The 26,988-nt window shown below is 45.6% G+C and overlaps 1 protein-coding gene across 12 annotated transcripts in view; it reads right to left on the reverse strand.

Moving 5' to 3' along the window:
* Nucleotides 1-2,371: 2,371 nt before the first annotated feature.
* The window catches only part of APTX (aprataxin), a 35,796-nt gene continuing 11,179 nt past the window's right edge, over nucleotides 2,372-26,988 (reverse strand). Inside the window, exons 1-9 of one of the 12 annotated variants that reach the window (XM_087444720.1) lie at nucleotides 21,307-21,401; nucleotides 13,877-13,930; nucleotides 13,653-13,789; nucleotides 11,819-11,865; nucleotides 11,283-11,585; nucleotides 10,595-10,654; nucleotides 9,547-9,773; nucleotides 3,419-3,522; nucleotides 2,372-2,658 (exon numbers count right to left, since the gene is read on the reverse strand). In XM_087444720.1, coding sequence (XP_087300846.1) covers nucleotides 2,504-2,658; nucleotides 3,419-3,522; nucleotides 9,547-9,773; nucleotides 10,595-10,654; nucleotides 11,283-11,585; nucleotides 11,819-11,865; nucleotides 13,653-13,785 — 1,029 coding nt within the window. In that variant the 5' untranslated portion in view covers nucleotides 13,786-13,789; nucleotides 13,877-13,930; nucleotides 21,307-21,401 and the 3' untranslated portion in view covers nucleotides 2,372-2,503. Of the gene's footprint in view, nucleotides 2,659-3,418; nucleotides 3,523-9,546; nucleotides 9,774-10,594; nucleotides 10,655-11,282; nucleotides 11,586-11,818; nucleotides 11,866-13,652; nucleotides 13,791-13,876; nucleotides 14,520-20,798; nucleotides 21,285-21,306; nucleotides 21,519-26,988 lie in introns of those variants that run through there. The other 11 variants (XM_087444716.1, XM_087444722.1, XM_087444721.1 and 8 more) reach the window with 11 other exon arrangements.

The raw sequence follows: 26,988 nt of genomic DNA on the forward strand, positions 1-26,988 counted from the left end.
GGGGCACCTCCCAACCCATGCAGAAAGGGATGGGTTATAGCCAGTCACTCCCCCTCATCTAATGCCCAAGGTCCCCCTGGATCCTGAAATAACACTGACCCTGCAGAGGGAAGGCAGGCCCAGAAAGCCAACCAGAAAATGGTGTGCGTCCTGGCAGGGCACAGCCTAATCCGGAAGCTTCAGAAATGCAAAGTGCTTTGAAGCCAAGGGTTCATTTATACTGTGGTTCTCAAACTTTAGTATGAACAAAGATCATCCCCAATGTCTGTTTTATAACACAGACTCTTAGGCCCAGGGGAATGTGATTCAGCAGTTCTGGTGAAGAGCCCAGGTGTTTACATTTTTTAAAAGGAAACAAGTACTTCTGATCTTAGGAGTCCATGGAGTACAGACCCTTAAAAAGAGTTTCTGGGGGGCTCTAGGGCTCAGAGGTGGAGAGGGGGACTGATCAAGCGACACCCCCCTCCCAATCCCACTGAAATAAGAGCAGAAGATTCCAGGTGCCATCTATTGAGTCCTTCTCTGCACCAGATACTAGGCCAAATCTTTTACATGGACTATTTTATTTAGTCCTTATAACCCGGAAGTTCAGAGAGAATAAGTAACTTGCCCAAGATCCCTCAGCTGAGTACCAAAGCCAGGAGTGGGACCTGGATCTGAATCTGGAGACTGTTTTTAACCAATATGCCCAAGACTTTGAAAAGACTTTCAGTGCCTCGTACCTGATGACAGCACAAGGGAAGCTATGAAGCCACATCCCCTCTACAGCTGAGTCGGGGAGAGCCCCTGGGCCGCAGGTGAGTAGGCAGCCACTGCAGAGAGGAGGCAGATGCCTGGGCAGGCTCAAAGGTCCAGGTAGAGCCAGGCAGGAGAAACTGTGGCTGGCTGGGCTAACGAGGTAAGGACTGCACTCCTGGAGTGCAAACAGGACAGAGGACAGAGATGAAAGATGCTGGGTAGTGACAGGTGGACAAAGTGGGCTTTAAAGGAACCGACTATCCTTGGAGAAATCAATGAAACGCCTTGGAAAGCTTCTGGTCAGCACAAGCCCAAGGCCTCTGGGGGTCCATGGCCCCTGCTGGTTAGTGCTACATTTATCCTCTTCAACCAACAGGGACGAGTGTGACGCACCAGAACCGAGACCAACTTTGGAGCCCAGGATCCGTTATAGATTATTAAATCCTCATCCTTTGAAGGGGCATAACAATAGTGCCTACCCCACAGTGTTACAGTGAGAAATAAATGAGAGAATTTGAGTAAAGTGCTTAGCATAATACCAGACACGCAGGAGTGCAACAAGTGTTAGTGCTTTAATCACTAATTACTACTAACTATGACTACGCCCATGCTCACCAAGAAACCACTGCAGCATCTTGTTTACTTGTGGAAGACACTGAGGTCAAATGTGCTCTATGGCCTGAGGTTTTCTCTCTTCAGAGAGAAGTTATTGTTAAAGGTGTTCTTTTTTTTTTTTTAAACTCAAGGGCAAAAAAAGTCACAGCCCCAAACAGATCAACAATTTGATCAAAAACAGTGTTTTGGATTTCCTTTTACCTTTAGTTCTGACATTATCCAAAAACCAACTTGACCCAACGGTTCCATACAAATTTGTTCGGAGGGAAAAATGAAGCTATGGGGTCTGTGTGACTTTTTCATTTGACAGCTACCTTTGCGTGCATCAGAACTGACTTTGTGACTGTTAGCTGAACTCCTGGGAGTTTTCAACTAACTGAGAGAGATGTCCCAAACAAATGAACTTTGTCTTCAGACACAGATCCAAGTGGGCCAGCAAGAAAGCTGACACTGAACCGTGGTGAACAAGGTTGGGTACTTCCTCAGCAGCTAGGAATCTCTGACATTGGAAGAAAACCCCATCCCTCCACTGCTCACCTAGCCTGTCTGCTCAGACTGAAGGAGAACTGATCAGACAGACTTCCTGAGCATTTGGGTGATTTTCGATGGAAAGGAATGAAAGAGACAGAAGAAACTAAGTCTCCCCATGAGGCAGGGAAAGAGAAAGAATATTACAGAACAGGTTAAGACCAGAGAACAAGACCAATCAGTACCTTCAGGATAAATAAGAGACCCCTCTGGCTGCTCTGATGAAAGGGGACCACACGCCTCCATGGAGGGAGGATAAATGTAAGGAACAGAAATATACAGCCCGCCCTCTGCTTCCATATCCTGCAACGGGTCAGTTTGAACAAGGCTTTGCTCCCATTAGTCAAACCTGACGTGGGTGCTGGAGATGGTGGGTCGGGCATATCCCAGCCTTCCTCACCAGAGAACACATCCATGACAAGCCCAAATTCTTAATTCCTGAACTACTTCAAGTCACCTCACATTGTAGCCACTCAGGAATAGAACAAGCTTTGTAAAAAAAAAAAAAGCTGCATGTTTTAATTCAAAAAACAAGTAAAAGTTCACAGGGAATCCAGAACAGGTGGCAGGAGTTTGCTCTAAACAGTCAGCCATACTTGCTGCAGAAGTCCAGGCTCTGCAGTCACTGTGGCCAGTGCTTCCTGAGATGCTCTTTCAGCTGAGGAATGGAAGGCAGCAGCTGCTGGCACTCGTGACAACGGAGGGGCAGCTTCAGGAGCTCAGGCATCCCGTCTTGGACAGTCACCCTGCCACCCTCTTGCACCATCTCGATCACAGCTGCACGCAAGGAAAACAAGTTCAGAGTCCAGCTCCTCTGGAAAGCCAATGTAAGATACCAAAAAAAAAAGAAAATCTGGCTCCAAATAAAAATATGCCAGGTATGCTAAAGTCAGTAAACTTGAGGTTAGACTCACTGTTGGGAACATGGGCTGGATCAGATTCTAAATCTGAGCTACCTATTTTTGAGATGATTACATTCCTTCAGGATGCACTCTCACAATCCATGTTACTGTGTCAGGTTTATCACAGCACTTTAGCCCTGGCTGGCCCTTGGTCAGTCATAGCTATCATCATTAACACCCCAGCATACTGAAGTTCCACAGTATTCACACCGGGAAATGCTTCCTTCCACATGTACACAGCCTTCCCCCATTAACTAACCACTCCCGACACTCTCAGGAGGCAGCCCCCAAGCCCCTGCCCAGCTGATGGCAGAAGAGACAGAATGTTCAGAGCTTTTATACCCATGAACTCCAATAACTCTCAGGACACCCATTACATCCGGTTGTTGCAATAAAAGACCTTTTTGACCCTGACAAAACAGCTTTCTAGGTCCCCCAAGAAGGCTGCTCACAGCAAAGTGGCAATCCTGCTACAATCCAAATAATCCAGTTTCTCTTAGTAGGGATCTCTTTACAGGAAACACAAATTGTACATGGGTTTTTAAGGCCAGGTTATAATGTAGGTAAACAATTGAATCACGTATAAGAACAGCTGAGAAAATGAAAGAAATGTGAAAACAAAGAACACTGTTTACCTTGTGATTCTATGAAGTATTCTGTATTGAAAGAATTCCAATGTTTTTTGTTTTTAAGACAAGGAGAATCAAAATCCTGGCTGATCACATGAAGGTGTACATGGCTAGTTGAGAGGAAAGAAAATTAACCATTAGATCCATTAACAACTATGGCATAATCAAAACAACAAACAGTAAAAGTATGAGTATGTAAAATATTGACAGTGTTTCCACTTAATTCGATTCATTCATTCATTCACTGAAGAATATTTAATGCTCATTAAGCACCTACTGGGGCCGGCCGATGGCATAGTGGTTAAGTTCACGCACTCCACTTTGGCAGCCCGGGGTTCACAGGTTCAGATCCCAGGCATGGACCTACACACTGCTCATCATGCTATGCTGTGGCGGCATCCCACATACAAAACAGAGGAAGACTGGCAAAGATGTTAGCTCAGGGCTAATCTTCCTCAAGCAAAAAGAGGAAGATTGGCAACAGATGTTAGCTCAGAGCCAATCTTCCTCAACAAAAATAAAATAAAATAAAATGTTTCAAAAAAAAAAAAAAGTACCTACTATGGCCAAGCACTTTTCTAGCCCTGGGAATTTAGCGGTGAACAGTATGGGAAAGGCCTCTGCCCTTCTAGGAATCATATTCTAATGAGGGGGACAAATAAAAAATGAGCACACAAATAAACAAGGAAAATTCAAATCATTAACATTGCCAAGAAAAAAATAAAACAGGGAAAGGGGCTAGAGCATGCCCAGGGGTAGAGGCTGCCTCTTTAACTAGCTAGAGTGTTCAGGGAAGGCCTCTCCAAGGCAGTGATCTGAGCTGAGAAAGCAGTCAGGCAAGCAAAGATCTGGGGAAAGCATGTTTCAGGGGGTGGGGAGGCCAAGTGCAAAGGCATTGAGATGAGAAAGAGCTTGGTGCAACCAAGGAACAGAAAGAAGGTAATATGGCCAGAATGGTTGGAGCCGAGGAGCAGCAACTAGGGAGGAGCCACATCATAAAGGGTCTTATAGTCGGCAAGGGGTCCTTTGATTCTGATTACACCGGGGAGCCACTAAGGATTTCAAGCAGGGGAGTGCTGTGATCTGATTTCTACTTTTTTTTTTTTTTTTGGTGAGGAAGATCAGCCCTGAGCTAACATCCATGCTAATCCTCTTCTTTTTGCTGAGGAAGACCGGCTCTGAGCTAACATTATTGCCAATCCTCCTCCTTTTTTTCCCCCAAAGCCCCAGTAGATAGTTGTATGTCATAGTTGCACATCCTTCTAGTTACTGTATGTGGGACGTGGCCTCAGCATGGCCGGAGAAGCGGTGCGTTGGTGCGCGCCCAGGATCCGAACCCAGGCAGCCAGTAGTGGAACACGCGCACTTAACCGCTAAGCCACCGGGCCGGCCCTGATTTATACTTTTAAAAGATGACTCTGGCTGCTGTGTGGAGAAAGGACTGTAAAGAGGGGAAGGATGGACACAGAGAGATAAATACAGACTGCAGCAGTCCACGCCAGAAATAAGCATGGCTTAGACCAGAGCTGTCGTAGTTCAGATGACAAGAAGCAATCCAATTTTGAATACACTGTGGAACAGAACCAACAGGACTTACTAATGGATTGGATGTGGGTTTGGGGAGGCGCCACTTACTGAGGTGGAGAAGCTCAGGAAAGCGGGTTTGGGGAAGAAAATCAAAAGCTCTCTTTTGGACTTGTTAAACCAAGAAGGACACCTTTTGTATGGCTCTGACTCTCAAAATCAGTAATATTTCACATTAGATGAAGTGTATACCGAACTGTATAACAGATGAGTAAGGGATGAAGGGGGTCAGGAGGAAAATAACTCACCTAATTAACTTTGGAAAACAGTATTGTGACTGGATACTGTAAAGATAAAAGAACTGTATACAAATACCATGCTCTAGTGAATAAATGTCTTTCTCACAGGGGTGTGGGTTAGCAATTCTGTAACTATTTTATATGTATACTGGGACTGAACAAATAAGTGAATTTATTGTAGCTAACGAGAGCCAGATTTCTCACTGTTGGAGGAAGAAGTTACAATAAAGGAAAGTGGGGGACAAGAATGAACCTTGTGGAGCTGGACTGGAATCAGAGGTCATCATCATGAACTCATGGTTTTCCATATACTTATAGAGGTGGACAAATACAGAAATAAGTAGAGAGGTGTGTGTCTCTGTGTGGGTTAGGATTCACACATGCATTTCCTGGCTCTATCTGCTGAGAGGACCTAGGAGCAAACACACGCTGGAATCAACCACTTCTCTCATTACAGAAACCTAGTACCCAAGTCTTGGTTTATAAATATCATTCTCCAATAAAAGGAACTAGGGGGACCAGCCCGGTGGCGCAGCAGTTAAGTGCGTGCGTTCTGCTTTGGCGGCCTAGAGTTCCCACGTTTGGATCCCGGGCGCACACCGATGCACCTCTTGTCAAGCCATTCTGTGGTGGCGTCCCATATAAAGTAGAGGAAGATGGGCACAGATGTTAGCCCAGAGCCAATCTTTCTTGGCAAAAAAAAGGAGGATTGGCATGAGATGTTAGCTCAGGGCTGATCTTCCTCAAAAAAAAAAAAGGAACTAGGGCTCTTTGGAGAAGCGGTTCATTCCAGGGCTAAAACAGGAAAAATCTAAGACGAGCTTGGAACATCTTGTTCCAGAAAATAAGGGACCAGAAAAAAAGGAAATAAGGAGCCAGAAAATAAGGAAGCGTTCAAAAAATGCTGGAGGATGTGTAAAGTGATACAGGAACCAACTTAAAGGAGCATCCAATGACCAAGGCTGGAGCAAACTGGGCTACAAAATAAATAATGATAGACTGAATTAAAACCTATAGAATAAAATAAAATCCATGAGTCCATTCTGATAAATAACTGAATACATACATAATGGGGGAGAAGGGCTAGTTCTTCCATACAGAAGAATTCTAATTAATGAATTAGAAGGAATGAGGAAACATAAAATAACCATTAGGTAAACATCACGGCAATAACTGTTGCAAGCAAGATTCACCAACAGATGCCGAAATCACTGGGCAAACGTTTGAAGAGAAAGAGGTTAGCAGCATAGTCTCAAAATATTCATCAATTACAAAGACTTTGAGTAGAGAAACCTGGCAGATACCATCTTAACAAAGTGGTCAAGGTTAACATCACAAGTAATAAACCATCTCGCCATCATGCACTCCCTGATATGATGCACTGAGAAGGACACAACAGCACTTCAGTGGTTCTGTGGTATCTTGGTGCAAAAAAAAAAAGCATAACTTCAGTCTAATCATGAAAAACTATCAGACAAACCCAAATTGAGAGACATCCTATAAACAACTAGCCAGTATTCCTCAAAAGTATCAAGGTCATGAAAACCAGACAAGGAGGAGGAACTGTCACAGATGAGGGGAAACAGGAGAGACAACAAACAAGTGCAATGTGGAATCCTGGATTGGATCCTGGAGCAGAAAAAAATTATAAGAAAAACGGGTGAAATTCGAGTACGATCTAGAGTTCAATTAGTGGTGATATTACGGAAAACCTTTGTTCAGCTTCATACTTACTTTTCCATATTTTCTAAATTGAAAATATATTACTTTTATAATAGAAAAAATTATTTATTTTGCTACTTTTTCCTTTCTATAATGTTTATTCAAAATTATATCATAAAGAGTGGTCATAAAAGGATATGTAAGTGGCAACTTGACTTACCACTCATTTTGCTTCCCACCCATGCCTGCCACAGCTCTTGCCGTTAGCACCCTCCTTAGCATAACAATGTTCATTATATGCAAAAGGTACAGACATCGTGATTTCTATGTGAAAAGGGCTCTGCAGTCAAGGGCTCTGGAGCATTAGGGGAATAGGATTATGGGTGACTTTTTGCCCTAACTTTGTGAATAAGGTTTTAATGATAAAAAATATATGGGTTTTTTTGGTTTTTATTTATTTATTTATTTATTTTTTTTTTGGTGAGGAAGATTGGCCCTGAGCTAACATCCGTTGCCATTCTTCCTCTTTTTGCTTGAGGAAGATTGTTCCTGAGCTAACATCTGTCCCAATCTTCCTCTACTTTATATATGGGATGCCTGCCACAGCATGGCTCGATGAGAGGTGTGTAGATCCGTGCCTGGGATCTGAACCCACGAACCCTGGGCCACCAAAGTGCAGCACACGAACTTAACCACAACACCACCAGGCCATTCCCAAAATATATGTATTTTTTAAATGAGGTACAACATAGATCCACCCTATGACCTAGGAATTCCACTTCTAGGTATTTACCCAAGAGCAAAAAAATGAAGTATGTCCATGATATACACAACAACATGCATGAATCTCAAAATCATTATGCTGACCAAAAAAAGCCCCAGACAGAAAAACAGTACACATTGTATGATTCCATTTATGTAAAGTTCTAAAACAGACAAAACTAACCTATGCTGAAAGAAATCAGAACAACACTGGGGGTTAACTGGAAAGCAGTGCAAGGGAACTTTCTTGGATGAGATGATAGAAATGTTCTGTATCTTGATCAGAGTGATAGTTACACGGCATATACATTTGTCAGAACTGATCAAACTGTAAATCTTATTATGCATTTTTTGTATGTAAGTTATGCCTCAATTTAAAAGAAAGAGTACTGATGGGGAAAAAGAGGTCGGCACAAAAATTTCATTTGGTTAAAGTAGCCAGTAATCTAAGTCAGAATTACCCACCTAAACAAAATGTGGAGAATGTTGGGTGGGTTAAAAAAGAAATAACCAGGGGCTGGCCCCATGGCTTAGCGGTTAAGCGCGCGCGCTCCTCTACTGGAGGCCCGGGTTCGGATCCCGGGCGTGCACCAATGCACCGCTTGTCTGGCCATGCTGAGGCGAGTCCCACATACAGCAACTAGAAGGATGTGCAACTATGACATACAACTATCTACTGGGGCTTTGGGGAGAAAAAGGAAAAAAAAAACAAAAGAAATTCTGACACCTGCTACATGGACAAACCTTGAAGACATTATCCTAAATGAAATAAGCCAGTCACAAAAAGATAGATACTGTATGATTCCACTTATGCGAGGGACCTAGGGTAGTCAAATTCACAGAAACAGAAAGTACAAGGTGGCTGCCAGAGGCGGGGGAGGAGGGGATGAGAGGTAGTTTGAGAAGATGAAAAAGCTCTAGAAATAGAGAGTGGCGATGGTTGCACAGCAATGTGAATGTACTTAATGCCATTGAACTGTATACTTACAAATAATTAAAATGGTAAATTTTATGAAATGTATATTTTACCACCAAAAGAAAAACCACAATATAAACTCTGAAACCCAATTAGTCTGCCTATCTCCTTGCTTAGCTCAAACAAACTGTGGAGGGCCACCCCCATGGCCTAATGGTTAAGTTCGGTGTGCTCTGCTTTGGTGGCCCAGGTTCAGATCCCGGGTGGGACCTACACCACTCATCAGCAGCCATGCTGTGATGGTGACCCACATACAAAATAGAGGAAGACCGGCACAGATGTTAGCTCGACAATCTTCCTCAAGAAAAAAGAGGAACATTGGCAACAGATGTTAGCTCAGGGTGAATCTTCCTCAGCAAAAAAAAAAAAAAAAACAACAAGATCTGTGGAGATCTGCCATGCTTGCTTTCTTTGAAAAGAATCAATCATTCCTTTCTGAATCCTTCTGGGATGAGCCAAAGGAAAACAGGCTCTACAATTTCCTCTCATTTTATTTTAAATCTTAGATGTACTGAGCTGTCATAACAGAAGTCAGCAAAGTTTGTCTCCTTCAGAGCAACGGTCCGTAACCATTTAGGAGTTACAGATGCTTCTGATAAAAGTCACTGACTACGAGTCTTCATCTGCGGGTAATGAAGCAGCTTCACCTAGTTCATAGGTTCGGCCCCCAGAGGTTTACACTTGGAAAGGAACAAAGAACCGTATGTGACAGGATTACAGGCAAAAGTAGGAACTCAAGGCTTGCAGGCAAGTCAGGCAGAAGGGTGGAAATCTCAGTCCATCTGCCTTGGAGACATCCCACCCTACTCCCCTGGGCCTCGGGGCTCTGAGCACACTGAAGAGACCCAGGCTGAACCCATCTGTCCACCTAGACAGAACCAGGACGCACCAGCACAACCCACAACACTTACCTCATGCTGGGGATGGCATGGTAGCCCATTCGGAAGCGGAGTTTGCTGGACCCAGCGAAATCTGCAATCACCTTTTCCCCCACGGTGTGCATGTGTTTGAGGAGCTCAAGGTGTTCCCTGGTCACAGCCTTCAGACTGGCAAGGGAGGCCCATGGTAAGACCAGCCAGTGGTGCCGAGCCTTGGGGTATTTATCCTTAATCACCACCACCTGCTCATCTTTGTAAACCTAGCAGAGGGCACAAGAGAAGGAAATGGACATCTACCACACATCTTCTGTGCACCAGGTGCTGTCATGTTCATTAACTCACTTAATTCACACCACAATCTCATGCAAAAAGTTTTAGAATCCCCATTTTGATAGAGGAGCACACAGAGACTCAGATAAGTTGAGTGTCTGGCACAAAGTCTCATAGTTACTAAGTGGGAAATATAGGATTCCAACCCAGGTCTAGTTGACTGAGAGTCTGTGTTTTCAATCACCACAGTACACGGAATACACAGAAGATGCAAAGGACAAAACAGTTCCTAAGGATCTGATGTAAAATTCCTGCAGGCATAAATTCAAATGCACCCTTCTCAGCTCTAACACAGCAGACCACGTGACACACGCACGTGTGTTCCAAGAAGCCCCATTAGATCTGGCCCCTTGTCACCCCAGGATGTAATTCAAGAAGAACTCAAAGACTCCTCCCAGGATGATGCCTGACTATTAGTCCCAGGGCAGCCCAGTAACTACAGTTACAATACATTATCTGATGCTCCCCTGAAAGGGACCACACAAAGGTTAACAAAACTTCCCTTAAAAGTACCCAGAAGCTTAGGAGGAACAAGGCAGAAGGGATATTCATTTGAAGAACTTAGCTTCTCTCCAAAGAATTCCAGTTGCTACTGACAATGGGAAAAGCCATTTGTTCTCATAAAATAGCCCAATAAAATGACTTTCATTCAGAAGGACTGATCTCCTTTGATATCACTTGTAGTTATGACCTCTGTGGAGTGGTCATTTAAAATATGAAATGTATTTCAATGCCAAAATTTTATTCTGACCTGCATTTTGGGGTCCTGCATAGAAATCTTCAAGCCTTGACTCCAGTGGCCCAAGGATTCCTAAAACAAAAAGGCAATGTAAATCACAAATGCCAATAGTTAAATTTGGCATTAGTTAATATTGTATGTCAGCCAAATCCAACCAAACTTGAAAATAAGATTAGTTTTTAAGAATTATAACTATATCACCTTTACCTCAATCTTTTGCTTTTGTAACCATAAGCCATCTCCATCTTCTTCCTATATCCAGAGCTGCACGTCTAGACAGAGGCTGGAAATGCCTGAGTGTGAATGCATCTTCTTTGCCCCCTCCCACTCCATCTACAGCCTGACTAAGTTTCCACTCTGACATCCAGAGGTGAATCACACGATCTATGAAAAGTGTTCCAATGTTAACCTTCTACAGGTACACAAACGACTGACCCATTTTAGTAGCTCAGTGTTGAGTATACTGCCATTATCGCCCTACCTTCAAGTGGCTTATGTCAGGAATTCAAGAGAAAAGTACATAAAGGGATATTCATCCAGGTGACTGGTGACACAAACAAGTGACTCTGTCATCACAGTTAATAACCCTTGTCATAGTTAATAACCCCTTACTATCCAGGCTTTACAGCATACAAAACAACTAAGCAGTCATTACATCTCATTTAATCTCCCCATCATCTATCAAGCACACGACCCTCACCTTTTTGGTAGATGCATCTTTCCCCTTCTTTGCGGGCACAGAGCATTGGCTGGGGTCACTCCCAGGTGCCAGTCCTGTACTGGGCTCAGCTTCCTGGGCAGCATCCCCTTCTATAGAATCACTGTTGCCTGACCTCTTTCTCTTCCTGTGTGTTTCCAGGCCAGGGCTCTTTGCCTCTTCCTCAAACTCTACAATATATGGATAAAGTTCATTCACCATGTGGAGAACCTGGCCAGGCTGCAGCTTCACCTCTTGGTCCTTCCCAATTACGACTGAGTCAATGCTGCTGGGATTGACCCCTACCTAAGGAAAAATCAGAAAATAATTATAACAACAGTACTAACACCATTAATAATACAGCCGCTGCTATGTGAACAACTCACTATGTGCCAGGCACCGTGCTTAACGTCACTTATATTACTCCGTCACTTCCACACATGACAGAGAAGCCTTTATTGGCTGGCACAGACACTCTCAAGTCAACAGCATAAGAAAATCAAGTATAAAATAGAAATCCGAGTTACAAACAGACATACCTGCTTTACTTTGACATATCCTTTGTTACACTCTGCTTTCAACTGTACTGAAAGAGATTGAAAAAAGTTAAACCCAAACGCCATGAACCAGGCACTTGCTCCTATCTCCCTACAGGACAGTGGAGCCTCACTCCAAGAGGCAACCTGATGGGGGTTTCCTCAAAGGCCTATGAGCAAAATCGCCTGTTATGCAGGTGGCTGGGGCTCCAAATCCTTCCATAAAACATCCAACAGTGTACATACAGTCATGTGTCGCTTAACAACAGGGACATGTTCTGAGAAATGCATCATTAGCTGATTTCGTCATCGTGCAAGCATCACAGAGTATACTTACACAAACCCAGATGGTACAGCCTACTATACACCTAGGCTATATGGTGCTACTCCTACGGGACCACCATCATACATGCAGTCCGTCGTTGACGGAGACACCATCATGCAGCGCGTGACTGCACTACCTTAGCTACTGCTAATATTCCTGTGAGGCACCTTCACTGAATCCCCACAAGTCTCCCTATTCCAGAGCCCTTGGCCCACTCAGGATCACAGACTCTGCAGTCAGGGAAAGGGATCCACTTCTCTCACAAGCTCTTGGCTCAGGATTAAACCAGGCTTCCACTATTACATAAAACTATCAGATGCCTTCAACGGAGAAAGAGACAAAAGATACATTCCCGGAAGACAGAAGTTCAGTTGGCCTTGGGTAGGAGGAGTGAAGAGAATATTCTAGAAAGAAGATTGCAGGGACAGAACAGTCTGAGCATGTGTGGGGAGAAGTAACATTAAATATTCATGTTCGGATAAGTGAACAAAGTTTCTGGGGTGAGAAGGGAGCAAAGAAGAAACACCATAGCTATTCTCCAAGGAGGACAGGCAGGGGACAGGCTGACACACACATTCCTCCAGCTGCTGTCATGACAAGGGGGAGAGCGAGCGAAAAACGGTGTCTGCTTCTGTGTCTTTGGCCTAGCCAGCTCAAGCATGGCTTTTTTTTTCCCCATTTAGATTAACTCATGTGGGAAAAACCATAATCAGTGCTGCAGACTCCCAGCCCTGGGAAACCCTGCTATGGGAATCACACCACAAGTGAGAGGCCTGGCGGCAGTAAGCATGTCCGGAGTTTCAGATAAAAAATGAGGTACAGGGCCGGCCCCGTGGCTTAGCGGTTAAGTGCGCGCACTCCGCTGCTGGCGGCCCGGGTTCGGATCCCAGGCACACACCGACACACTGCTTCTCCGGCCATGCTGAGGCCGCGTCCCACATACAGCAACCAGAAGGAAGTGCAGCTATGACGTACAACTATCTACTGGGGCTTTGGGGGAAAAAATAAATAAAATTATAAAAAAAAAAAATGAGGTACATAATAAGGCTTTTTCCTAGGGACTTTCATTTCATTAAATCCCAGGAAAAACATTTCAAGAGCTGGACGCCATAGTCTTATAAAGATACCACCCTCTGTATGAGGCAATATGTAAAGGATGGAACCATCCCATCACTGCTCAGATGCGGTTTCAGCCAGAGATCCCAGAAGTCCACTGTCTTACTGCTCAACGAGGAATCTCCCCGGGCGCAGCAGGGTGCAGGACTCAGTTCCAGCACCCCAGAGTAACAGGATGGAACCTGCCTGTTCCCAACACTGAATATTAACCACTTTCGGAGGGTGGAATCAGGAGTGAATGGGGCCCTGGTGTTGGCTAAAAGAGCTCAGTTCCTGGGTTTTGTCTATGGCAGACAAAAAGTTTCCCATCAACAGCATCCAGGGAATGTGCATCTTTGGTTATCACTATCCCAAGGAACCAAACATGGTAATCTCCACATTCCTAAAACCAGTTACCTTGCTGTCGAGAACACTTCTTGTCAGTGATCTCGGTCTCTGGGCTGCGCCCAACCACGACAGCTTCCAAATGTGGAAGTTTTATTCGCTGCAGCCGGTTGTCCTGTCTCACCAACCAGCACACCCGCATCATTACTCTGAGAGACAAAACAGAAGAGAATCGCTGGAGAAACCGACCCAAGTCCTCCAGGGCCACACCCAGCGCCACCACACGGGCCATTTACCAGCTGTTCATCTGGAGGCGAGTGACTTCACCTCCCTAGTCTCAATTTCCTCACCTGTAAAACATGATAATAACAGGACTCATGAGGCGGCTGTGAGGATTAAATAAGACAATGTGGGTAAAGTATTTACCTCTGTGCCTGAATCATGCTAAGCAATCAAATAGTTATGTTTATTGATAGACTCTATGTGCTGGACATTAGGCTACATGTTGCGCATCAAAGAATGACTAAACACTGTCCCTATCCTTGAGACACCTGGAGTACAGTGAGACAGACAGACTCAAATACCAATTATTACAACATAATAGGATAAGCACTATAAGAAGGGAGTAACCAAATATGGCATTAGCCCAGGGAAAGGAATGACTGACTCTTGTAAGAAGTATCAAAAAAGACTTCAGGAGGAAGGGATATTTATGCTGGGTTTTTTGTTTTGTTTTTTTTGTGTGTGTGTGAGGAAGACCAGCCCTGAGCTAACATCCAATGCTAATCCTCCTCTTTTTTTCACTGAAGAAGACTGGCCCTGGGCTAACATCCGTGCCCATCTTCCTCTACTTTATATGGGACGCCGCCAAGCATGGCTCAACAAGTGGTGCGTTAGTGCACGCCCGGGATCCGAACCGGCGAACCCCAGGCCGCCGCCGCAGCGGAGCATGTGCACTTAACCGCTTGCGCCACCGGGCCGCCCCTAGGCTGGATTTTAAAGAATGAGGAGGAGTTTGCCTGGCAGAGAATTAAGGACATAAGAAGAGAGGATGTTCTTCAGACCACAGGTATCTTTACATGTATCAGAAGGTTTCCCTTCTTTAACTGTCATAACGTACTGATGTTAGAACAATACATTTTACCACCATCTGCCAGAAGACTGTCATAATAAACATATAAACCTACAATTTCTAAAATGTGAATGTAGCATGTTTGTGCAATACACAACCTGCACAACAACTGCAGAGGTGCTCGTGTTCTTTTGAAAAACAACTCTCATGGCCATGTAGAGTAACAATAGAAGAGAAAGAGACAAGAAATTCAGGAGAAAGATGAGGCCTGAAGAAAGGCAGAACAAAGGGGATGGAGAGGAAGAAGAAATCATGCAGGTAGATTTAATTACTGACTGCACTTGGGGCATGACAAAGGAGTACAGGGAAACAGTAACCAAGATTTCTAATTTGGAAATACACATTAACCAAAATGAGCAATACATAAGGAGACATAATCTGGGGGTAAATGGTAGGTGAAGAAGGGATGATTTCAAATTGAAACACAACTAGATTAAGTTGCTTGCAGAAGATCCAAGGGTCAAGCTGGGATATATGAGTAGGAAGCTCAGGGAGAGGAATGGACTGAATGGCACCAACATATCACAGAAACTGACGCAGAGAGAGAGGATGAGCTCACCCAGGAAGGCTGAGCAAGGAATTAAGAGCAACGACAGGACGAGATCTTTGGGATGCCTCCCTAGACTCCAGGGTTTATCAATGCTCAAGCCTCTAATACCCTCTGTTTGGGAAATGTCCCCTGTAGGCAAGGCAGCACTCAGAAGGCCCTCTGCACAAGCTTTGTGTCCAAGGGGAACAGAAAATAAACCAGATTTTTAAAAATCAGAGTTCCCTTACCATCTGCAAAGACAGGACCATGCAGAGCAGAGTGAGCAAATGAGGGCTGAGGAGGTGCAGTCAGAGGAATTGGATCAGTCAGGAAAGGCTTCAGAAAGGCCCTGTTGAAAAGGCCAAGGGGACTGATAAGAAAAGGAGTGGCAGAGGACATTCCATAGAGCACAAGTGACAGCACCGATTTCAGCAATGACAAGCCACGGGTCAGGGGTGGAAAGCAGACCTTAGTTGGCTGACCCACAGGAGCTGCCCCAGAGTCACAAAAAAATGCAGAGGTGTTGAAAGAACAGTAGGCTAAAAGTTCAGATTTAACAATCAGTAGGGGACAACTGGCAGGTTCTGAGCTGCACAGTAAGGTGAAGCCACAGCTGTACGTGTGCAAGCTGGAGTGGAGAAATCTAGAGCCAGAGATTAGTCAGGAGGCTGTTAACATCATGTGGGCCAAAGTGAGGTCCAAAGGGCAGTTCAGCAGGTCTTCGTGAAGTCCAGGCAAGAGCATGAAGAGCCAGCTGTAAATCTAACACCCTAAACCTGGAGCCTCAAATGATGATGGTGCTACAGGCAGGTCCCACTTTTAAATGCTACGTGTTCAGAGAGGCATCTGTTTGCACTTGCTAGAAACTGATGAAGGAGCAGGTAATGGACTGAGAAGTGAAGTATGTCTTCACTAGGCATTGGGAAATAAGTCACATGGTAAGTAACTGCTAATGCTGACAACAAAAGAAGCCTGGAAAGAACAGTTTGAGGGCAGGGCCAGGAAGGAATCTGAAGGGCAGTGAGAGCACGGCTGGCCGTTGCAAAATAATAGGAACTACCCCTCCCGCCCAACACAAACACACATTCACACGCTTTATTCTCCCCAAAGTTCTGAAGTTATGACGTTCCTATTTACTACTCCTTGAGAAGCTGAAGCAGTGACTGCACAATGCTTATGCAACTCACCTTAAGCAATATCTTGGCCCTTGGGCCGGCCCCCTTGGCTTAGCGGTTACGTGCGCGCGCTCCACTGCTGGCGGCCCGGGTTCGGATCCCGGGCGCGCACCAGATGCACCGCTTCTCCAGCCATGCTGAGGCCGCGTCCCACATACAGCAACTAGAAGGATGTGCAGCTATGACATACAACTATCTACTGGGGCTTTGGGGAAAAATAAATAAATAAATAAAATTATAAAAAAAAAAAGCAATATCTTGGCCCACGTCGGCCTCCAGTTCCAACGTCTAGGAACGCAGCATTTTAGACTATGGGGTGCATACAGGATGGGTGTTCCTGAATCTTCAATATAGTTCCTCCAGTAAAATATCACAAAGTGCAAGCTCTAAGAAAGCACAAGTCAAGCCCATTTTTGCTTATCAATGTATTCCTAGCACTTCACACAACACTTGCCATACCTCAAGAATACAATAAATATGTGCAAGTGAATGACCAGATGATAACCCCACCCAGGTTCTCTTCCCTCCTTCTCTCTGCCCTCCTCTGGCGCCTCTTCTTCTCATGGGGGTGCTTTGCTCCTCTCTTTGGGCAATCCCACACATCCTCACACCTGTGTGAATGAATTCTAATTCTCTATTTCTCAGCTCCATACCTTTCATTCCAGAAATGTGAGGACTGGTCAGAAAGAAATCCTGATTATTTCGTAAGAAACCCAAGTGATCTGACAGGCCACACAAGGCCAGCAATCTGATGACCTGGAACAGGGCTGTCCAGTAGAATTTTCTGCAATGAAGGAAATGTTCTAAACCTCTTCTGTCTCATAACACAGCTAGCATGTGACACTCAAGCGTCTGAAATGTAGCTAGTATGACAGAGGAACTGAATTCCTTACTTAAGATTGTTTAAAACTTAATTTAAATTTAAATAGCCACATATGGCTGAGGGCTACCATAATGTCCAACACAGGCCTGGAAACTTGCTCAGCCCTGATCAGTCTCAAACCCCTCAGGCTTGAAGACCCTCATACTCTAACTGCACAGAGGTTAGTTATTTCTTTCACCTTCCACTACTTTTCACAAAACTAGTGCCACTTACCCACCCTTCTCTCCTCTCCCTTCCCCTAGACTCACATACGTGCATCCTTGCACACACATCCATCCTTCAGATAAAATGTACTGAATCACATCTCCCAAATAAATCATTCTTAATATGATCTCCTGGTATTAGCTTACATTCTTTCCTCCCTCCTAGAAACCCAAATCCTACTCAAATTTCAAGTCCCACCTCCTCCCTGAGGCCTTCACTGAGCTATCTTCTCTTCTTAACATCTAGTTATTGGGTGTGGTCAATTTACCTTCTCTGAAATTTTCATGTTGATGTAATACTCTCCACATGAGATTATAATCTCTTTGTGAACACACTGCATCAGGGCCACCCACTCAGGAAACTCTCGGGGGAAGGGCCCTGGAGATCACCGCCCTGGGCTAGGCCAGGTCTCGTACTTCTGGATCCCCTGGTATTCAGCACACCTTTATCAAAGGCATATTATGTGCTAGGCACTTGCTAAATGTCTTACAACATCTCATTTAATCTTTACAACAACTCTTATTCTAAGGAAGGGAAAATTTAAGGCTTAGAGAATATAAGTTACACGTTCACACCACACAGCCAGTGTGTGCCAGAGGTAGATTTTTAATTAATTCCAAAGAATGGGTTCTTAATCACTGCACCATATACCTTTTGGCTTCACTCATTTGATCATTCAACCAAAATGACTACATGCCTATGTGCCTTGTGCCATTCTAGTGCTGGGAATAAAGATATAATACATTTCACCTGTACTGTATGATGCACGTATAATACATCACACCTGCCTTCAAAAGGCTCACTCTCAAGGAGGAAACAAACAATTATAACAAGTGTGGTAAGTATAATGTATTGGTCTGTGCCAAGGGTATTATGGGAACACAAAGCTGGAGTACCCAACCCAGACTTGGTGAAAGGAGGCATCAAGGAAGGTTTCCTGTAGGAGATGGGCCTAAAATGAGTCCTCTATATAAACTAGGTTAACTAGGTGAAAGGGGGCAGCCTAATTAGGTGAGGAGCAGGGAGAGGAGAAAGGAATCAGGGAGAGGACTCCAGTCACAGGGATCAGCAAGGGCAACGCACAGAGAGAGAGCACAGCACACAGGAAGCTGCTCAGTCTTGCTGTAACCAAAGTCAAGTAGCGTGGAGAAGAGATAGGCGGTGAACAGGACCAGAGGCGGGGAAACCAGTTACAAGGCTGTCATATTTCAGGTGAAAGATGATGAGGCCGTAAGTAGGACAACAGGGGGGATGGAGAAGAGAGCATAGATTTGAGAAACATTAAGGGGGTGAAATCATCAGGACTTAATGAAGGATGTGATAAAAGTAAGTTCAGGAAGACATTGAGTTCCGTTTCAGGCCTCTGAATTTGAACTGTCTGTGAGAACTGCATGCAGAGCTGTCTAGCAGGGTAGTGAGAGGTGAGGGTGAAACTCAGTCAAGAGGTCTAAGCTGACAACTTAGATTCGGGAGCATGTAGGAGGGAGTTAAAACCAAGCCAGATGATGTGCTCACCCAGATAATGTGTACAGAATGAAAAGAGCAGTGAGCCAAAGCCACAAACCTTGGAAACACCCAACATTTTAGGAAAGAAATGACTGGTGAGAGAGGCACATGGAGAAACAGCTAGAAAGTAAGCTCCCTGAGGGAAAGCACTTTGTCTTGTTCATCTCTGTAGCACAATAAACGTTTGTTAAATAAAGCAGCTGAGTGTATTGTCCCGGAAAGCAAAGGAGTAGGGAGTGAGAGGTACCATCAAGTTTCAAAAGCAGCAAAAGGGGGCCAGACCCGTGGCATAGCGGTTAAGTGCACACGCCTGGCTGCCGGTGGCCCGGGTTCGGATCCCGGGCGCGCACCAACGCACCACTTTTCAGGCCATGCTGAGGCCGCATCCCATATAAAGTGGAGGAAGATGGGCACAGATGTTAGCTCAGGGCCAGTCTTCCTCAGCAAAAAGAGGAGGATTGGCATGGATGTTAGCTCAGGGATGATCTTCCTCACAAAAGAAAAAAAAGCAGCAAAGGGGTGCAGCAATGATTGAAAATGCCTACCTGGTTTCATCACCAATCACTAGTGACCTTTGGGTATAATTTCAGGGGAATGACAGGTCTGAGAGCTAGACTGCAGAGCGAATGGGAGGTGAGGAAACAGAGTCAGAATTTAGAACACTCTTTAAAACAGTTTGGATAAGAAGGGGAAGAGAGTTACCGGATGACAGCTAAAGGAAGATGGATCACCAATAACTTTTTCTTTCTTTCTGGCTTGGGTTGTGGGGGTAGCCAGGGATCTGAAAAACCTGACCTTGTTTATACATGACTGGGACATAGATGGGCCGAAAAGACAAATGAAAACAAGGTCTCAGAGGTGAAAGTATAAAAGAAAGGTCAGAAGCAAAGATAAAAGGATCTGCTTTGATCAGAGGAGACAGCTCATCTGGAGACTGAGGGAAAGGTAGAGGTGGGTGTAAATCCAGAAGACTATGTAAGAAGGAAAAGCAGGTGCAGAAATTTGAGGGAAAGCACATCTGATGACCTCAATTTTCTCCATAAAATAGTAGATAACAACGGAGTGAGGTGTTTGGGAGCTCAGTGAACAACTGAAGACAGTCAATATAGAATAGTGGAGAACTTTCAGGCCTCTGAAGTCCACCTGCTTAACCTTAAATTGTGGCTCTACTACCTACTCATTGAGTGACTTGGGGCCAGTTGTTTAACCTGAGCCTTTATTTCTTCAGCTGTAAAACGATATTAATAATTGCTCTGGGGGCCGGCCCGGTGGCGCAAGCGGTTAAGTGCGGTGCGCTCCGCTGCAGCAGCCCAGGGTTCCCCCGTCCGGATCCCTGGCGTGCACCGACACACTGCTTGTCAAGCCATGGTGTGGCGGCATCCCATATAAAGTGTAGGAAGATGGGCACTGATGTTAGCTCAGGGCCAGTCTTCCTCAGCAAAAAAAGAGGAGGATTGGCAGATGTTAGCACAGGGCTGATCTTCCTCACAAAAAAATAAAAATAAAAAAAAAATTGCTCTGCACCACAGGGTTGTCACAAGGGCTAAATAAGGAAGTATTTAAACCTGTATCTGGCAAAAAGTAAGCATTCAACACCATTATCACTCTTGTTAATAGTGAAGGCAGAAGAAAAGTAGAAGCTAAGGACATGTAAAAAGACCACCGTCAGCTCTGACTCTGCAACCATGGTGAAAGGGCACCAATCTGTATTGTCTCCCCACACGAACAGTCCTGTCTCAAGTGCTCTAACGACCTCCAATATAAGTCAAATTCCCAAAAGCCTGCAAACCTGGACCACATTAATTCCAATGGAAATTAGATCCCTGCTTTGTTGAGCCGCTATCACCGGTCTGCGAGAGAGAAGGCTTGCTTCTTCTGGCCTTCCTTGAGGCCGCTGTGGAGGGCCCTCGAGTTCCTTTCAGGGAGCGTTTCAGGAGGAAACAAGGTCCTTCCCGACAAGCTGAGCCGCCTCCTTGGGTTGGACAGTGCCCACCCTCTAATCTTTTCTCTGCTTGTCTTGCGACCAACCTAGGTACAGGTGTCGGGGCCACAGGTGAGCGAACGCCAAGAGGGGCGGAGACCAAGGTGAGCGCCGCCCAAACTCCGCCCGAGGGAGCAGGAGGGCAGTGAGATGCCGAGCGCCCTGGAGCCAGAGGATGGGGCAGGCCCTGCCAGGAAAGAAGCCCTGAGAGCGTTATTCAAGGCCCAGCACTCACGGGCAGTACCGGACTAGCCTAAGGCCCACACCCACGCCTTCAACACGGCCGGCAGAAGAGGCAGGCCCACCACTGCCTTACCTCGAGACGGCAGGGACGGGCACGTCACGTCACTCCTCCGTGCCGCACCACTTCCGGCCCTGTAGGAGGACGTCGCGAGACAGGCTGCAGCGCAGCCAGTGACGTCACCCGGGCCTCTCCGAGGATTGGCTACGAGAGTCTTGCCCGATGCCCGGATCGGGAAGTGCCCGCCCCAATTGGTCCCTCACTGGGCCGTGGTTCAGGTGTGGTTCCTGGAAGATAATCCGGTGGGGACGAGCACTGTCAGCATCTCTCTATCCGAGACCCGCTCCCCTGTCCCCGCCTCTCAGTCTCTGAGTTGGAGGAGACTTCAGGCAGCTATCCCCTCTGCGGCCGTTTCTAGGCAGCCGTGCAGCCTCTTGACACTCCCTCCGTAAGGAAAAGCTCGCTACCTTTAAGGCCATCTTTTCGGCCGCAGACGGTACCTACTTGTAGCATTGTTTTCCCTCCGCCTTTCAAAACTACAATCTGCTTTCTCCTTTTTCGGGGGACAAAGGACTGGAGGGGCTAGAAGCGGGGAAACCTGCTAAGATTCTTTGAGTGCTGTCTTCACTAAATGAACTGACTGAGGAGCAATAAGGGAGGAGAGAAGCAGGATGCTGGAGTGAGATGTTTACTGATTTTTATAGTAATTCCAGGATGTTCCCTAAAAGTCATGTGTTGCAATTATTGGAAGGCATGTGGGCAGATAGAAAAATTCCTATCTCGTGAATGAAGGCATAGTTTATAATTTTTCTCAAACTCAATAGAAACTGAGCCTTAGGGTGTCGCATTTCTTGATCAAGGTGGAATGTTTCCTTCCAGAGAAAAGCAGAGACTCAAAGGTGCGATGGAGATATCAGAGCTATTAAAACAGAGGGTGGGAGGATCTTCCAGGAAACACGGAAGAGAGACTTCTTAGCAGAGAAGATGCCGGTTTATATCAGGGTCACACCAGGAAGTGGGGGAGCACAGGAAGCATCTCAGCAGCCCCACGGGCCTCATGGTGGCAGAATGTGGTTCACACTGCTCCAGGTAAAAAGACGAGGCTCTGGTGACCTGACGAGTTTTGTTGTTCCCTCAGAATTAAGCTTCTCTTAGCCTGTGCTTCTACCTGACCTGCCTTCGTGTGTCTTGCATTCAAAGTTGGATTGGATTATTCTAATTGGATTATTCACCATATATTGTGCAAAATTGGGCAGAGTTTCCACGCCCAGCCTATTAGGTCTAGCCTTTAGTCTACAGAGTATTACTAGCCAGAGAAGCAGGGTCACATGGCATAATGCATGGCTAAGGGCATGGCAGGCACTTAAGGCTTTCATGGACCCCAGAACCAAAGATTTATCACAAACAGATATATAGAAATTAATCAAGAGTAGTCTGCAGAATTATCTAATGTAGTAGCTCGCAAAGCGTAACCCTTGGATCAGTATCAGTAGCCTCACAACACCTGGGAATTTATTAGAAATGCAAATTCTCGGGCCTCACCCCAGGCTTACTGATTCTGAAACTCTGGGGTGGGGCCAAGCAATCTGTTTTAACAAGCCCACCAGGTTATCCTGATGCTTGCTCAAGTCTGACATTCACTGAGGGAAGGCAAAGGCTTCAAACTGTACACCATGATAAATGTGTGTTGTTAGCCTGCTCAGGGCTTTTTGGGGATTTTTTTATTTTTAATTGTGGCAATTTCAATTCAGCAATTCTTATTTGTGTAAATTGAGGATGTTGTGATGGTCTCTCCTGAAATTTCTTGTAAACATATTAATAAAGTCACAGGAAGCCCTTCTAACTTATCCTGCCTTACCTTCCACCATCTCTTCATCCCCGGCCTTGTACCACCAATATTGACCACCCCCTCCCCCCAATACTCTAGAGAAATTGATAAGCTATCCCTGCTAAGCCCTGGCCCAATTGCTATACTCTATTGCATTCCCTGATGTTCATGTTATTTCCTCTGGAATGTTCTTCATTTTCTCCCTAATTCACTCCTGCCTCCTCCAGTCCATTCACACTGCAGCTAGAGAAAATGTTTCAAAATACGAATCTGATCCTGTCACTCCCCTGCTTCAATCCTTTCACGGGCTTCTACTGCTCAACCAACTAAGACTGAACTCATTGGTTAGTCTTACTTTTAGAGAAGATCCTATCTCTCTCTCTAATCCCATCTACCACTCTCTCTTTGCCTGTCCACATACCCAAACACAGGGGCTTTCTTTCAATTTCTCAAACCCACTCAGTCAAGTTTATTGGCTAACTTAAAGGTTAATGGTGCTGCCCTTGTACCATTCTCAAACCACGTGAATCCTGTACTATCCAGGCCCTCAACCTCACAATTACAGATAGTTAACAGCAACTTCCAGAACAGAAGGGCCTGGGCTCCTGGCATTGTCAAGCTCAGCTCTTCTCACTGGTCTGGTAGGAGGGCCATGGCTGTAGGAGCCCACGTGGACACCTGCATCCCACATTCTCCAGTGTCTTGGCCTCTAGCCGGATAAAATCAGAGATGCTCCAGGTCTCCACTGGCGGGCACACATTCATTCATTCAACAAGTATTTTTGAGCACCTTCTACATGTCAGGCATTGTTTTAGATGCTGGGGCTACCACAGTGAACAAAACAAAGTTCCTGCTTTCAAGGAGCTTACAATATAGTAGAGAGAAGAGTAGGGAGAGGCAGACCATAAACAAAGAAAGATACAGGTCATCTGGGGATAAGTGCTGTAAAGAAAAAGCATGATAGGGGCCAGCCCCATGGCGTAGTGGTTAAGTGCGTGCACTCTGCTGCTGGCGGCCCGGGTTCGGATCCCAGGCATGCACCGAGACACCCCTTGTCAGGCCATGCTGTGGTGGCGTCCCATATAAAGTGGAGGAAGATGGGCACGGATGTTAGCCCAGGGCCAGTCTTCCTCAGCAAAAAGAGGAGGGTTGGCAGATGTTAGCTCAGGGCTGATCTTCCTCACACACAAAAAAGGCATGTAGTGAAAGAAAAATACTCTTTTAAAAAAAAAAAGAAAAAGCAGGATAGAAAGTGATGAGGAAACTTGTGTATTGCGGAAGGCCTTTTTTGAGCACAGACCTAAAAGAAAAAGGAAGTCATGTGGATTTCTAGGTGAGACGTGAAACCATCAAACGATTTGAATCAGAGGAGTGACTTTTTTTTGAGCCCTGCCACCTCCAACCACCCACATTGACATATTTTTAAAGGATCATTCTAATTATTTTATGGGACAGGATCTTAGACGAAATGGTTTACAACTGTGGTTTCTTCCAACCTTGATGTCTGTACCCACTCAAGAACCACTTACAGTGCCTCCTCTGAGTTAGGCAGTGACCTGGGGTTGAGGACAGGGAAGGCAGCAAGCCACACACAGCCCTGCCTTCAGGGAGCTTGCAGCCTGGCGGGCATGGCCCCAGCACCATTCACCTTTCACACACTTCCCTCTGCGCTCTCTACCCTCCGGAACCCGTGGGTATCCTTCCTGCCAGTCTCTCCGACACTGACCCAGCTGCTCTTTCTCCCATTTGTCTTTCTCCTTATACTTCAGCCTCAAGGCCCAGGGCATTTTCCTGACCATGGTTTGGCTCCTCTTGACAACAAATTTGTATGTCTACACTTTTACACTATTCAGACAACCCTGGGACCCTCCTATCTTGTCACTCTTTTCGCCACCAAAGCTCCAGCTCTGCAGGTCAAAACAACACCGTTTAATTAAATTTACTCTTTCTTCACCATACTTTCAACCAGAGTAAAACATCTAGTTACACAGAATAATATCACTCTAAACTATATGGCCTGTGACAAAATTTTTTAACTACTCTCCAAAGAACTTTTGGTACAGAAGAGACCTCACTTCCCACCCATGTGACTTCTCCCTGAAGTCTTAGAGGGGACATGGCATATGTAATTGAGGAGAAAAAGGAACACAAATATTTTTTAGAAAATATAGATTTAGCCTTTCTCTCTGTGATAGTCTATGACTTTACTAGACCCTATTGATTCTCACCTCTCAGAATTCTCACCCTTATATAGAAAAGACCCTAGCACATAGTAGGCACTCAATCAATATTTTAGTAACTCAATATGGTGATTTACTAGCTATATTAGTACCTCTGCTAGAATAGGATGGTAATTCTTATGACCATTATTATTATTAGCAAACACTTACATAATGTTTACTACATGCAGACACAATTCTAAGCACTTGACATGTATTAACTCATTTAGTCCTCACAATAGCCCTATGAGCTAGGTACTATTATTATCCCCTTTTACAAATGAGGAAACTGAGGCACAGGAAGGATAAGTAACTTGCTTGTTGCAGGGCCAGGATTCAAACCCAGGGAGTCAGCTTCCAGAATCCCTATTCTTAACCACTACACTGCCTTTTCCCATTTCCTGTCCTAGGTCTGGCAGTGCCATTGCTGTTGAAGTAAGAACAAGGTAAGGTTACACACCAGAGGATGAAGAGCATCTTCGTCGTGATGAAGACATCATTGTGACTATGCAGGTAGAAAGCTGCACATAGGGACCAAGTTCCTGCTCTTCAGTGTCAATGACAACAGGGAGATGACAGTCAGAAACGAGAGGTGGTGACACCCTCCAGAAAGAAAGACGCTTCCACCACGCCCTACCCCCAAGCCTCTAACTCTGCCAGCTAAAACAACTGAACCTCAACCTGTGAGCTCAACTCAACCCCAGTCCCTCTACAGGACCGTAAAGAGCCCTGAGTCAGCTCCGCGCTGTCTTTTTTTTTAAACATTCAAACCATACCAACCACTTTTTTTTTTTTTATTTAGGAAGATCGGTCCTGTGCTAACATCTGTTGCCAATCTTCCTCTTTTTTCTTTTTTCCCCCCGCAAAGCCCCAGTACATAGCTGTGTATCATAGTTGTAAAGTTGTAGCTCTTCTGTGTGGGATGCCGCCTCAGCATGGCTCGATGAGCAGTGAGTCGGTCCGCACCCAGGATCTGCACTGGGGAACCCTGGGCCACCAATGCAGAAGGCACGAACTTAACCACTGCGCCACCAGGCTTGCCCTGCTGAGTCTCTTTTAATGCCAGTGCCACTGTGATCTGTGACTGGGGCTTCCTGATGCTCAGCACAGAGACCAATGGCAGAGGCCCACCCGGGCATCATCACCAGCCCTGCCACTGCTCTGAAGGCTATAAGCCAATAGCACTCTCAAGGTCACCTGGAAACTGACCTCCCAGTTTGAAGACTACAGTACTTTCCTGATCCAGCACCACCACTACCACCACCAGCAAGTGTGTACATACACAAACGCCCCTGAGCCCACTCCCATATTTGGAGAAGACATGAGAAATGTAACATTACGGGGCCAGCCCCGTGGCATAGCAGTTAAGTGCACGCGCTCCACTGCTGGCGGCCCGGGTTCGGATCCCGGGTGCACACCGATGCACTGCTTGTCGGGCCATGCTGTGGCGGCGTCCCATATAAAGTGGAGGAAGATGGGCACAGATGTTAGCCCAGGGCCAGTCTTCCTCAGCAAAAAGAGGAGGATTGGCATGGATGTTAGCTCAGGGCTGATCTTCCTCACACACACACACACACAAAAAGAAATGTAACATTAAAATATTGAAATGGCAGGGCCGGCCCTGTGGCTTAGCGGTTAAGTGCACGCGCTCCGCTGCTGGCAGCCTGGGTTCGGATCTCGGGCGTGCACCGACGTACCGCTTCTCCGACC

Source organism: Ceratotherium simum, chromosome 20, assembly GCF_057802395.1.
Source record: "Ceratotherium simum simum isolate JZ-2026a chromosome 20, ASM5780239v1, whole genome shotgun sequence".
Classification (NCBI taxonomy): Eukaryota; Metazoa; Chordata; class Mammalia; order Perissodactyla; family Rhinocerotidae; genus Ceratotherium; species Ceratotherium simum.